Consider the following 14,617-nt stretch of genomic DNA (forward strand, 5'->3'; position numbering starts at 1 on the left):
TCCTAGTTGTTCCCGTCTCCCTCTAAGTCTATTTACTTCTTCATTAAATCTTTTAAATTCTGAACCTCTAGCTTGTTTTTATTGTAATATACGCGATATATCCATTTAATGAAATTATCATCATTTGTTTTTCCATAAAAGGGTTTTAAAAAATTAGATTTATCAGATATATTATCTAATATCATCTTAGGTAATTTCTCTCTTTCAGTTTTTCTAATTTCCTCAACAACTCCTTCGTTAAATCTTGCAATTAATTTTAAGCTTTCTCCTGCTGATTTGGATTTAGATGCAAGTTTTTTTCTCACATCGGCGACATCAGTACGAAGTTCTCCAATACTTTCAAGTATTTCCTCACCAACAGGTGGAGGTTGAGCTGCAACTATGTCAGTTGGAAGGTCTCGTAAAATCTTCTTTGCCTGTTTAGTTCTTCTTGCTATTTTTTCTGATACCGGAAGAAGATCTTCTTTGATGACAGTTGTAACTTTCTCAGTAGCTGCAGTGACGGGTTTAAATAGTTTTTTAGTTTCTTCTTCATACTCAACTTGTGCTTATTGCTGCGCTTGTTGATTTTTTCTAAATGAGTCTTTGACAGGAAGAAATTTTTTAATTGCTTCTAATCGTTCTCGAGCTGTTCTTGCAGTATGAGATTCTGGATGTATCATTTTATTATAACATAATAATTTAATTAATATCAGCAGAAGGGGAGCAGCAGAGAGGGTACCTACCAACGTTGGTCGTCAAAAAAATAAACAAGAATAAATAAACACGTAGAGTACTTTATTTTTTCAGATACTATTTCGAACTGAGGTTTTATTGGTACAATCGGTCATTACAGAAATAAAACATCTCAAGGAAAAGTTTATTTGTAAAATCTTGACCTTTCTACGAGATGATTTTATTTGTTTGTTTTATTTGTTTTGTCGGAATTCTATGGTCTGTTCACCCTCTCTGCTGCTACGTCACAATCGCAATTATCATAACATTTAATTATCATGAAGTTAAAAGACGTCTCAACTGTTTTCGTTATTGACATGTTGTTTAACATTATTATCGGTCACAGTGTATTATATTCATATCTGCTCTACTGTTCTCAGGTACCTCGGTGTCATCTTTATGGACTTGTCCGGTGGCCTAGTGGATAGAGCGTCCACCTCAAATGCGGGAGGTCGCCGGTTCGTATAAAAATGGTACCAAAGATTTTTAAAAAAAATGGTACTAGCTTGGCGCTCAGCATGAAGAGGTTAGTGTTAAGACTGGTCAACCTGGTGTCAGGATAATGTAACTGGATCGGACATGATGCTACAAGACTGCGGCATGATAGCCCAGTGCTAGACATCATTATAAACTGCCACACTGCAGATATCGTAGTTATATGACTAAAATTGTCAAAGCTATTTTAAAAATCCAAATCTCTCTCTGCCCCTCTGTCTCTGTCTGTCTGTCTGTCTGTCTGTCTCTCTCCTATTTTAAACTACATTAATACGATATCAATAAAGCAACGCACACGAAAAGAAATCTAACCATCGGACACATGTGTTGAGCAATATTTTAGAGGAGGAGATCTTTCATGTTGAAGGTAGAATAGTTGTCAACAAAATTTATCCACGCTTCTGTTACTCGAAACATGCGTTCCAATATTAGTTGACGAATCTCTTGACAGTTTGACGTGAAATTTGTCTTACTTACGCAGATGTAATGCTTATTTTGTATTTTGTTATTTTCCTATCACTTGACATGAAAATAAGGGTTACAAATTATGCGTACCATTTTTCGGGAAAGTTATCTAATTTCGAGACACTATACGTGTATTTCAAGAGCCATCCGTTTGGTCTCCATGTAAATTCCATAGGACACAACTCACGATATCGTTTGTGTATTATTCAGAACAGGAAAATAGGGCCGTAATATAAGGTTGGAATGTCGAGGGTTACGTGATTGGAAAACACGAGATTGAAACTAGTTTAATTTTATACTGCGCGAAAAGTTAACAAGAGGACGGTTTTTATATCTACTCTAGATATATTGAAGGGATGTTTCATTCACCTGAAGGGAAAACGCGGTCTTTAACCGTAGTAAAATGATCAGGTTTAGGACTTATTTTAGATTAATGACTATCGTCCCTTACCCTGTCTGGACGCTACTTTTAACGCAATATCAATTATCATAAAGGCCAAGTTCTCGATCAAACACATTCCGTAATATGACAATATTTGCTTATGCTTTTTAACACTGATTCATATGGACAGGCAAATATGTCGAAGTTCCAACCGTTACGGATGAACAATTTAATTTTTGGGGTGAGGATGGGGCAAATATTTTTTAAAATAAATGTCCCAAAGATAGTTTGAAGAAAATATTCTTGCTGTGAGTTTTTAAGAAAAAAACACCCCAGCCCCTCCAGCAAATGAACAAAAAAACCAAGTGATTATATCCATTATATTGATTCGAAAACTTAAATTATCCTGAGGTAACAGAAAATTTATATCTCTACTTGGAAAAATTCCTGCCCCTTCTGAAAATTCAATAGTCCATTGTTATTTGTGAATTGAAACAAAGATGCATCTGATACATGCCATGAAAAAATTCCATTTCACTTATTTTATCTTTTCCAATTATGTCAGTTGTTTTTATTGCTGCCTACTGACAACACCTTTAGTTAATCTACCACATAATTAGATTATTCAAAGCAGTTTCTTGGCCAACATTTACACTTCAACCCGAATGTTACCTTTTAAACTTTCTTGGTATCTGTAAAAGTTTGTTTCTATTGAAATAAACCTCAAATTTTGAATAGATGTGCCTGGAAAATTTGAGGAAATCTGAATATTTCAGTTAATTAATGTATTTGTTAATTATGTTATGTGATTATTTAAGTACTAAGGCTTTAATTTTATCAAAAAATTTTGGTTGCCAGGTGGGAAGGACTAAGTCACTGAATGAGACCATCCAGATAAAGGCAACACCAAACTGGTTGGTCACTTTACAAAAATCCACCTATACCACCCAATCTGCATTTCAAGAACTCTCATGGAATGAATTAACTTCAACCTTCTTCAGCTGTTGAAAGTAATAACACACCTTATTTGCAGCATGTTCATTCATGTAGATTGATACTTAAGTAGATATTGCATGTGGTTCTTTGTGTAATTATTTCACAAAAATGAATGAAACATTGTTCTTTTTTTAATTATTTCAGAAAAATGGAATCAAACATTCTGCTTGAAGAGTTATGTGCACATACAGGTTACAGTGTAAAATCTGGCATAGAGAGCATAGCAGCCAAATTAATAGAGGAGATTGGTAACCATGACAACATATGTGACCTTGCCAGGTCATATCCAAAGATTCAGCTGCTGGAGAAGCTATTTCACTGTCTTCAGTTACAGGAAAAAAAACCTATTTCTGTAGCTTGCAAGGAGATGGTGAAAAATATTCTTGACTTTATTTGTTTCCCTTTGTTAAAAAGAATTTATCCATCATTTGATAGGAGAAAAGAGGTTATGATACTGCTTGGTAAAACATGTAATCTTGTATCTGGCATTATCTCTCTAGACCAAGACTTGATTACTAATCTCACACAGATTTGTCTTCAGTCTGTTGAAATTTTCAACTTAGAAAAACCAACCACTTATGACAATGTTCACAATCTAGAAATGATGGATATTTACTCAGTTCTTGAACTGTTGCTTCATGTTTTCACAACATGTGCAATGGGTGATCTGGCCACCAGCGAGAAGTTCAGAGGGCAAGTAACTCAGCTGTTGTCAAGACTGTCAGAAGCCCTCCAAGTGATGGATCAAGATTTAGTTGGAAATCTGGCAGTTCCAGTGATAGTAAAACTTCTGAAATTTGATGAACACACTCTGTCTGAAAACCTTGCCAGTATTTGGAAGCAGGTTCAGAACATTGCACAGGATACATCCATATCAAACACAAAGCACTTTCTTGTTCTGTGTGGCTTAGCAAATTATTTCTTTCCAGTAGGTGGAGTTCCATATGGACTTGATTTGCGAACAATCGGGGAATTTTGGATAATTGTGCAGTTAGGTTTACCAAGTAAAAACCCGGTAAATCGTAAAAGGGCAATGTATCTGTTGAAAAGGATTGTGGACATAAGTGAACAAAGTGGAGCTGCTATAAATGATATGCCAAATTGGCAAGATTGTCCACTGTTCTGGTGGAGAAAGGAACATGAGACCAAATTATTTAAAATATGGGAGAACTTCATACTTTTATTAGAGACTTTGGAGGAAAAACAGGTAATTCAGCTGCAAGATTGACAGTTTTTGTTAAAGCTTCTATTAGAAAAGCCCCTATTAAATATACACCTCTCCCTTGATAACTCCTACACAATGGGGTCCACAAACATAGACCGCACTATAAGCGAGGGATCAAGTTACCGAGGGACTGCCAAAAATTGAAGAAAAAAAATCACTTTGACATCAAGAAAAGGGGGGGGAGCGACGTTAGGGAACTGGGCTGTTTAATGACTGAATCCTCAATTTACAATCATGTCGATAATAATTTTTAATAACACGCTTTTTCTGATGATGTTGTTCATTATTCTTTTTAAATAACATTTTTTTTTCTTCAAAATGTCCAACATGTGAAAGATCGTTTCAACTAGTTACAACAACCATCACGTGTGCGAGAAAAATCTGTGTATTATATCACTGCTTTTTGTTTTCTTGATTAGTCTGGTTCTTGTAGTGGTCTTTAATAGTATCCTGCCAAATCGGGAGTCCACTGAGCAGGGAACTAGACTAACTGTTGAAACACCACCAAACAAGATTCCTTTTCTTTCAAAAACAAGCAACATTTGTTTCGTGAGACAATCATCTACGTCGAAACTCAATTTTTTTGTATTGTTCAATTAGTAGAATATTGATGTCGTGATTTCATTGGAAGTAATAATGAAACTTCTTATCATCCTTCAGAATATCTCTAAGTGCCAGTTAAAGAATTCTCTGAAACTCTCTTGCCCACAATGGTCCATATCTGTGAAATCAAGCTCTTTATTTTGCGAAATATTCATTTCGCTTGGCTGCCTTGTTATCTTTGATCACAGTTATGAAAGAGTAGGTTAATTTAAGGTAGTTTATGTTAGATACACAATAACATTTATAAGCTTTTGATTGATTAAATAAAGTGAGTTCACCTGACATATGACCGGGGCCCGCTAGGTTTTAAGTTTGTAGGATTTTCGTGCCTTTTAACGTGTTTTTATTCCACCTCCTTTATTTGATTCAAAAGACATAATTAACATGATAATACAAAGGAGGCCAGCTTTTAATTCAGTACAACAATACAACAGATACTTCCGCAGGTCAGTTATCAAAAGATGGTTGGTACTTAATTAGGTTCTCAGAGAAAGGCTTGCGGACAGAGCTGTTACGGTAGATTGACCCATGTTAAATTTAATTACAAGAGGACACATTGCAGTTATGATGATTACACTTAAAAGGAACTAAAAGATAGAACTAGAGCACAAATTTCAATTGATAAAAAAAGTATTTAATTTGTATTTATTAAAGTACTGCCTCAACTCGGCATAAGTGACATTTTCGTTGATCAAAATTTCCTTCTTATTGTTAATTGTGGTGTACTATGAATGTCATTTGGAAAGAAAATTAAAACAATTGTATGACCTATTTTTAAATTTGAAATTTCATAATGTTGATTAAAATTTCCAGGTCCTATCTACCGTGTTCAACGATAAAGTAAGCGATACACCAAAGTTTCCATTACCAATTTTTATCGCGATTTTCTTCAAGTTCAATAAACAGAGATCAATTTTGTGGGTATTTTCTAGATTAAAAAGTGGGATCCACACCTGACCCAGTGTTATAAGTGGGTTTGCGAGTTATCAGGGCACGAGTTATCGAGGGAGTGGTATATATTGCCCTTAAATGAGATGAACAGAGTTGTCTGATCCATTCAACCTCATATTTACCAGTGTGAAATTGGGATCAATATAATAGGTTTACCTTCATATTTACTGAAACAAAGATCAAAACTTGTTTTATTTTCAGGATTTAAAGAAGACCAGAAACCAATGGAAATATAGAATAATAATAAAAGTACTATAGCAGAAAACCTTATTCTGAAGTATCATCAGCGACCGTAATGCCAATATTAAAATATTGGCCTATCGTCTAGAAGCTGCATTTCCGTGACCTCGTATGCAAAATTTCCGTGCCTATTCGGTTACTTTCGGGATGTGATGTCATAGTAGCGACTCCAGCAGCCCAAGTGGGAGTTGCCAGAGTAAAAGACAATACCGTTTTGCGTTGCTTACGGGTGTAATAGAACATTAAGAAAAGCCTGTGGACAACATTTTTTTTTCTTTTCCGAAAGATAAAGGCATAATGAAAGAATGGATACAGTATTACAAACGAGTCGATTTCAAAGCAACACCATTCAGCACTCTGTGCTCGTTACATTTCTCAAAAGACTGTTATGAGAGGGATTCTGAAAAATGGCAGCTCAAAGATACGCAAATACTAGGCCTAGACTAAAAGTTGGCGCTGTTCCAGACATAACGTTGAATAATAAAAGTGTTAAACGTACGAGTTACTAAAATAGGCAGAAGGCCGAATAAGTGACCACAAAATGCAACAATCAATTCACAGATCTTTTATCTACACCAGCAGTGCTAAAAATAAATCTGATAGCCCGACACCCTGGGCCCCTCTGGTTTTAGTTTCGGCCCATCCTGTATTCAAAGTGAGGTGCCCGTCAGGCTTGTCGAAACAAAAATTGTTTGCCTGAGGAAACTTTAATCGCGCTGGTGAAATTAGTAAATGTATTTTCAAAATGTTGACATACATGCCTTAACACGGCACAATCTGGCTAAATTGCAAAATAGCAAAAGTTTTGATTTAAGTACGCAAACAATAAAGCCGGTGTGACTAATGAACGTAACTCCTTATCCTTGCATTGATCTTGTGAAAAGGACTGCCCTTCGGACATACTTCAAAGAAACCATGTTCGACAGTGTGTGTATGTTTAAGCACCAGCAATTGATTGCCAAAATAAACGATGCCTATTTTGTTGTTACTTACGATGCCATGGACTTCACGTTTAAGTCTTAATGCATGTAACACTGTTTGCTGAACAATATACTGCATGGTATATTTTGTTTTATTCCTTGTAATTTAATCATGGTAATTAAACTTTACGTATACGGTAGAGGAATGTCAGGTGTTAACTGGCCGATTTTCTTTGGCGGAAATGGAGATGCGATTTTGTTTGCGGAGAAAATTTCAGTGATCATTCATTTAAGCTAATTGGTGGCAATTTTATTCTTTTAATTTTTTATACTATAGTACTGTTGTAGTTGTTTAAAAACATCTGAAATTTATTTGAATAATGTTTAATTTTCACGTTCTATTGACTAAAGAAGAAAAAAGAAAAAAACTGTTGTGTGATATTAATTATTTTGTCCAGTACCGGATTTAGATGTGTGCGTGTGATTTGAATTTTTAACGTAGCTTTAACAATTTTTCAGGCATATCACTACGATGTCTGCAGTGTGGCAGTTTAGACTGTGGATTGCATACGTTATATCTATTTATAAATGGTTGGGGTTGGGGTTTATTTCTTCTGACAAATGAAAACTGACAGACATAATGTAATAATCGGGACTTCGCTGCGAAAAATTTAGAGATATTACGAGATCGGGATGTAGATGAGGAAATGCCCCCAAAATCGGGAGGTTTTTCTCCTGGCTTGAGAGTTGACAGGTATGAACTGTCCGGGCTTGTGGAATTTCAGTCAGGGCTTGAGTTTATTTAAGTCACCAGCCCGGGGCCTGTGCCTAAAAAATTTCTTTTATCACTGACAAGTACAGTACATAAACTATTATATCAGACTGCAGATTCAAGTTTTGAATGTGCAACCCAAATGTGGTCTCCTTCCGTCTGCCTCGCTCGCCAATGTTTGTTTGTATTCGAGGACTGGCTAGTATTGCGTCACGGTACCACGTGATCTGTCGTCTCATTAAAACTCGGAAAAACTCGGCAATTTACGGAATCGTGGTATCTTCCATGCAATAAAATCACTACCCGCTTATGATATTTAATTTATAAACATTGCAGTCGAATTAAAATCTGTAGAGAATTACATGCGTAGAAGGAAAATTTTGATTTCTAGTCTCCTTTAAAGCAAAGTTTTAAAGTTCATTATGTTTCAGTCAAAATGCATTTCTGCTGAGATCTTGTTCTATCATGAATTATTGCAAATCAGGAAAGGGAGATGGTATTTTAGTGTTTCATATAATGACAATGCAATTCTTACATTATCACAAATCACATGATGTCACGTCACTGGATTAGAAAAACATTTTTCACTAGAATCTTTTTTTTGGTGGAAATTTTTTTCAGTTTGGTTAGTGACTTCATAAGACTAGAAAAATTCAATTAAAATTTGGCATGCACCATTGCTTAGCAAGGTTGAAACTGGTTACTACATTAATCAGTCCATTGACTGTACAGAACTAATTCTACTGCTTGCTTAGTCTGGCTGTAAACATTATGTCCAGCAATTCCTAGTGATCGTAAACTTTAAAAAAGCCAGACATTTGAAATAAAAAGTTTCCAGGAGCATTTATTACTGTATGCATTTAAAAAATTTGACATTCACTGTGTCAATTAAAAATATTTTTTTTTATTAACCCATGCTATAGGAGGGAGAGAGTAAAATTTGATTATGCAGAACAATGCTGTTTTATAATTTATATGTTATAGTTTTGCAGAAAGTATTTTTCTTGCTGTAACCAGCCGTATCATCTGTCAAAACACTAATTTATATTTAATTAGACTTTTCATTGAGCTAGTATTTCAAACATGGTGATAACTAGCAATTTAGATTTTTTTTTGTATTTTAGGTACATGTAATCAAGCCTCTCCTACCACGGATGTCCAGCCTTATCAAAGCTACAATGGCTACACAAGCAGGTGAGGTAAAAATTAAGTAATCTAATTAATGTAAGGGTGCAATGTGCTGTTTAATGTTTGTAACACATGCACGAGGAAGTCAGTTACTGTATTTACCGTATATGTTGGGACACCGTGTTTGTTGGGACACCATAAATTAATTTTCAAAGTAATTTTTTTGTGCACTGTATGTTCTGGGACACATTGTTTTTTCTAAGTCATAAGTTGTGGGACACCTTTTAAATCATTTGAAAATTATGTCAGAAAATGTACTCCAACTGAAATTTTATTTTAAAAATATAAAACTGTGTACTTGAGATAAAATTTAATCCACTGCAGCAGCATCTCATTAACACAACCCTTCTCCTCCACATGTATGATCCATTCTTGCAGTGCATGAATATTTTTTTTATAGCTTTCTCATACCATGAAAAATTATTGTTAGAAGCAGCACATCACCTGAAGCAGAAACTGGGACTGAAATCAGATTTTTCAAACCTGCACCAGTCATGCCAATTCTCACACTTTTGACCCCAATCTTATTGTCAGTCCGTCCAGGAGTGAGATCCAAGTACACTAGAATTTCATCCATGTTGATGATCATATTGTCAGCAAAATCATATACTTCTCTTCTTTGCCTTCACTAATTCATCAAATGATTTTATTTTCTCCAAATCTTCTGAGTGATGCTGGTTCATTGATGTCTGTGCACGAGCACTATATTGTGTCACTTTAAAAATTGTTTCATTGTTTCAATTTATTTTCACGATTCCTGTGAATACCAGTGAAAAGAAAGCAAAGTTAGCTTCCATATCTTGGCCTTCTTTGTATGTGCCCCCCAAAAATATTGGCACACTGTAAAGAATTCAAAGTCGGCTTCTGAGGTTGGCTTGCTTTACAATAAAATAACCTTTGTATTGATATCCTTTAAAAACAGAGCAAATGGCTTCAGAGTGTCTAAAGTCAGCTTCCAAGGTTGACTTGCTTTGTAATAAAAACAACCTTTGCCTTTTGATGTCCTGTTGGTAAGTTCAAAGAATGAGTTTGCTGCTCACTGCCAGTTGTGTTTATTCACCACCTGGGCTTCTGGTTGCTTGGCATCTGTAGTTATAATTGATACAAATAGGCATTGATGTTTGCAGGTAAATCGTATACACAGCAATATCTTGCTTTAATGATACATTTGTAGCCCATGCTAGCAAAAAGATTGTCACCTGCACTCATGTGAATGTGTCAAATAATTATTTTTATTTGCAATATACTGTCATATAGTTGACCTGAATATAATTCAGTCTTGGTTATTTTGCACCTAACACCATGTTATGCGTGAATGACAGTTGTCTTCAAAATATCAGTTGATTATTTCTCTCATTTGTGATTTTGTTTTATCCAGTTTTCAGTTGAATAACCTATTCAAACTTTTGAGCACAACCAAACATGATTTTTTTCTCTATCTTCATGTCAAAGAACAACGTGTCATGTGTCATTGGACAGTAGGGAAGCCTACACTACATATACAGAGTTTGTGGATGTATTTTATTCTGTAATGCTCATGATGAAAGAGAAAAGGAATAAATGATAACAATGTAAGGTTGGTTTCTTTCTTTTGAATATCAAATAAGCGTTTTGTTTATCTATTTTATTGCAACATGGGGGGGGGGGCACAAATTCAATAGAAATTTATTTCGTTTCTTAAGTTTTGGGACATATGACCTAGGTGACAGAAAGTTTGACGATAAGTTCTCGGACAGAAAAAAAACAACAATTATTTTATCGTGTCCCAACATATACGGTAAATACGATAAGTGGAGTACTTGATAAGCTCATACAGAAAATCTAGGTCTCAATTTGTGATATTGGCAATTTTTAGTTCTGCTGCTCATGCAGCAGAAGAGCTTATGTGCTTTGTTTGCTAACACAACTTTATTATTGCTACTATTGCTAAGCTGTCTGCCATGAAGCTTACACACATTCAACCCAAGATCTAGTTGGTACTAAATGTAAATGATGCTGTTCAGACATTCATTATGACAACCACAGTAGCCATCTTGAAAATCTTAATGGTCATATCAATATGGATTTTCCACTTAAATACATCTTATGATGTCTGGTTGGTCCCAAATGAAAATGGTGCCAGTCTTATGTATAAACATGATGTCTGGTTGGTCCTAAATGAAAATGGTGCCATTCTTATGTATAAACATGATGTCTGGTTGGTCCTAAATGAAAATGGTGTCAGTCTGATGCATAAATATAATGTCTGGTTGGTCCTAAATGAAACTGGTGAAAGTCTTATGTATAAACATGATGTCTGGTTGGTCCTAAATGAAAATGGTGCCAGTCTTATGTATAAACATGATGTCTGGTTGGTCCTAAATGAAAATGGTGCCAGTCTTATGTATAAACATGATGTCTGGTTGGTCCTAAACGAAAATGGTGCCAGTCTTATGTATAAACATGATGTCTGGTTGGTCCTAAATGAAAATGGTGCCAGTCGTATCTATAAACATGATGTCTAGTTGGCCCTAAATGAAAATGGTGCCAGTCTTATGTATAAACATGATGTCTGGTTAGTCCTAAATGAAAATGGTTCCAGTCTTATGTATAAACATGATATCCATGGGGCTATTATGGAAGTCATCTTGAAAATTTGTTATTGCTACTCCTGAATGGAATGTCATATAGACATGAGGTCTTCACCAAATGACTTCATGAGATGTCTGGTGGGTCCTAAATGATAATGGTTCCACTTTGGACATCCAGTATGGCCTCCATAGTGGTCATATTGAAAATCTTGTTACTGCTTCTTCTCCTGAATGGATGGTCATATCAGCATGAGATTTTCTGTAGAAGAGTTCTTATGATGTCTGTCAGGTCCTAAATGAAAATGGTGCTGATTTGCAATCCAATATGTGCAACCACAGCAGCCATCTCAAAAATCTTATTTCCTTTCCTTCTGAACAGAAACACATATTAACATATTTGTACCAGAAGACTTCTTGGGACATCTAATTGGTCTAAATGAAAATGGTGCCAATTTGACCTTAAATATTTGCCTTATTGGCAGCTAGCTTGAAAATCTTAATGCAACTCCTCCAGATTTGATTTTCATGTCTTGTTATGACACTTAATTTTTTCTAAGTGAAAATGGTGCCCAGCAGACACAAAATGTGACTGCCATAAAGAACATATTGAAAATATTGTCACTAATTCCTCTAAATTGATGGTCACATTAGCATGGGGTTTTCACCAGAATTCTTCTAATAGTAGCAAGTTTATCCAGTATGAAAATGGTGCCAATCATTCATTTAGTATGGCTGCCACAGTGGCTAATTTGAAAATTGTATTACTCAGGAATATCTGAGGTAGTTCAGCACTCAGCAGTTAAAAAGAAGATATATCCTTGAATTCCAGGATATTCTTTTTGGATGTTAGAGCTTAATTTCCTTCAACGGACTCTTGTTATTGGCAAGCAATGCAACTTCAGGATTTATTAATTTGCACAATATATTGGTATTGTTATTGATAGTTTTTTCATTTTTAGCAATGCACTGGAGTCAGAAAATGTGACATTTTCATTGGATTTTGCTAGCAAAGGAACTTTCATGATATTACTCTAAAAAGTACTCCATAAGATTCCATTAGGCACAGGTTGGTCAAGAACTGTCTTTAATAAGTGTTATGAACCAAGAAATCTGATTGGGTGAGCAATAGAACCTTACCTTTTAATTTATGAAATGTGTTTGTCAATCATGAATGTACCTTAATTTGTTGACTGCAACACTTCAATATGCATTATTATTGATGAAAATTCAACAGCATATAAAGAAAGATTTGAAAAAATATTGAATGTGAGAAGAGAAAAGTTGGGTCAGAACCAAGTGCAAAATAGGTCAGTAGTTGAGCTGATCATCTAATTCGGGTCCAAACAGCTGTTTGAGAAGGATATTTTATGCCCTGGGCATGTATTTTCTATTGCACATATGGGCATTCAGTTTTGTTTTAAAAAACTGAAATGTTTGAGTGCTTATTTTCCACATACACTTGTGTTTATGCATGCATTTAGATTGTATGTCACCATAGAAATAATTAATCAAAAGGCAAATTTGCTGAAATTAGGGTTTTGAACTGCATAACAAGCATTTCAGATGTCAGCTAATTAATAATGCTCTTATATGCCAAATGAATTTTGAGTGATAACATGCTATAACTTGATATTTTGCCTTGTTTATATATTCAGCATGCTATAACTTGATATTTTGCCTTGTTTATATATTCATTTATCCTTTCGTTTTTAATCATGTAAAGGTGTCTACATTTTCATGCAATCTGAACTATTAATTGCCTTGCAAAAATATGTTTTCATTTTAAAAGATTGTATTATATTTTCACAGAACCTCAACTCTTGCACACCTCATGGTTGACTGTAATCTTTACCCGCAGTTTCTTTCATGAGAGTGTACAGATCATACGGTGGTCTGCAGAAACAATCCTGTCCCTGGATCTACAGAAGTGTCCCATGCTGACACAGGGGCAAGATCAGGTAGTTCCTGCTTTTGTTTATGCCTGTGCCAAAATATGGATGGGGATGTAGATTCATTATAACACCTTTCTGTCCATTCACTAGTATTCCATTTATGTGCAATCAGCTTCTCATAAGGGACAAACAGTTAATTCAATACCCTGACTGTAAGGGACAGACAGTTAATTAAATGCCCTGACTGTAAGGAACAAACAGTTAATTCAATACCCTGACTGTAAGGGACAGACAGTTAATTCAATACCCTGACTGTAAGGGACAGACAGTTAATTCAATACCCATTGACTGTAAGGGACAAACAGTTAATTCAATACCCATTGACTGTAAGGGACAAACAGTTAATTCAATACCCATTGACTGTAAGGGACAAACAGTTAATTCAATACCCATTGACTGTAGTGTTGATGTTTTTCCAGATTACTGGAATTTCATGGTAAGACCAAAAAGCATGCTTTCATCCCAAGCATGATCTAATCCGAAAGTAAACTCTAACAATTATATTCAGTTGATTGTTTTTGAAAAAATTTCCTTGTGTGTGCCCACTATCAGCATCCAGCTTGGTAAAATTTACCTTTTGACGTCAGGAAGTATCTGTGCAGCAACAGCAATGGTATGAAATGGTGTTAGGGTCAAGCCTACTACTGCGTACAGGTTACCCATACACAGCAGTTTTCCAAATTGTATGTTTGAATTTCTTTAATTATTTTTACCAAGTCAGCAACCTTTGTTCTTCTAATTACAGTATTTAATATTCACCACCCATAGGCAGGTTTCTTAACTTGTAAAAGTTTTATGTAACCTACTCTAAATTTTTCTGTCATATTATCCATTGCCAAAAACATTTCTCCTCGAAACCTCTTACAAAAGCATAGTTGTTTTACAATTACTGGTTTGAAGATATTGAGGAATTCATTTTAGTTTGCAAGCCAACTAAAATCAACAGTTGATAAAAAAGATTCCACAAAAGAATGAGTTTCCCACTTAAAAAGCTGGATAGTTTGATTTTTGTAAAAAAAAAGAAAAGAATGGCTCTAACAAAGGGAGGTAATTTGGGTAGTACACAGGATTTAATTGATATAAAACACTAAAACTGATGTTAACATCACTCTGTATGTGAATTTTTTTAATCACATGTCTGTAC

The 14,617-nt window shown here is 35.0% G+C and overlaps 1 protein-coding gene across 1 annotated transcript in view; it reads left to right on the forward strand.

Moving 5' to 3' along the window:
* The first annotated feature begins 1,575 nt into the window (after positions 1-1,575).
* LOC149804857 (tRNA (guanosine(18)-2'-O)-methyltransferase TARBP1-like) overlaps positions 1,576-14,617 on the forward strand; it is a 92,680-nt gene continuing 79,638 nt past the window's right edge. Inside the window, exons 1-4 of the mRNA XM_089945356.1 lie at positions 1,576-1,692; positions 3,197-4,259; positions 8,888-8,957; positions 13,331-13,479. Of these exons, the coding sequence (XP_089801482.1) occupies positions 3,201-4,259; positions 8,888-8,957; positions 13,331-13,479 (1,278 nt within the window). The 5' untranslated portion in view covers positions 1,576-1,692; positions 3,197-3,200. The remainder of the gene's footprint in view (positions 1,693-3,196; positions 4,260-8,887; positions 8,958-13,330; positions 13,480-14,617) is intronic.

The sequence above is a fragment of the Sinohyriopsis cumingii genome, chromosome 2 (assembly GCF_028554795.1).
Source record: "Sinohyriopsis cumingii isolate HCF-2022 chromosome 2, ASM2855479v2, whole genome shotgun sequence".
NCBI classification, from domain to species: Eukaryota; Metazoa; Mollusca; class Bivalvia; order Unionida; family Unionidae; genus Sinohyriopsis; species Sinohyriopsis cumingii.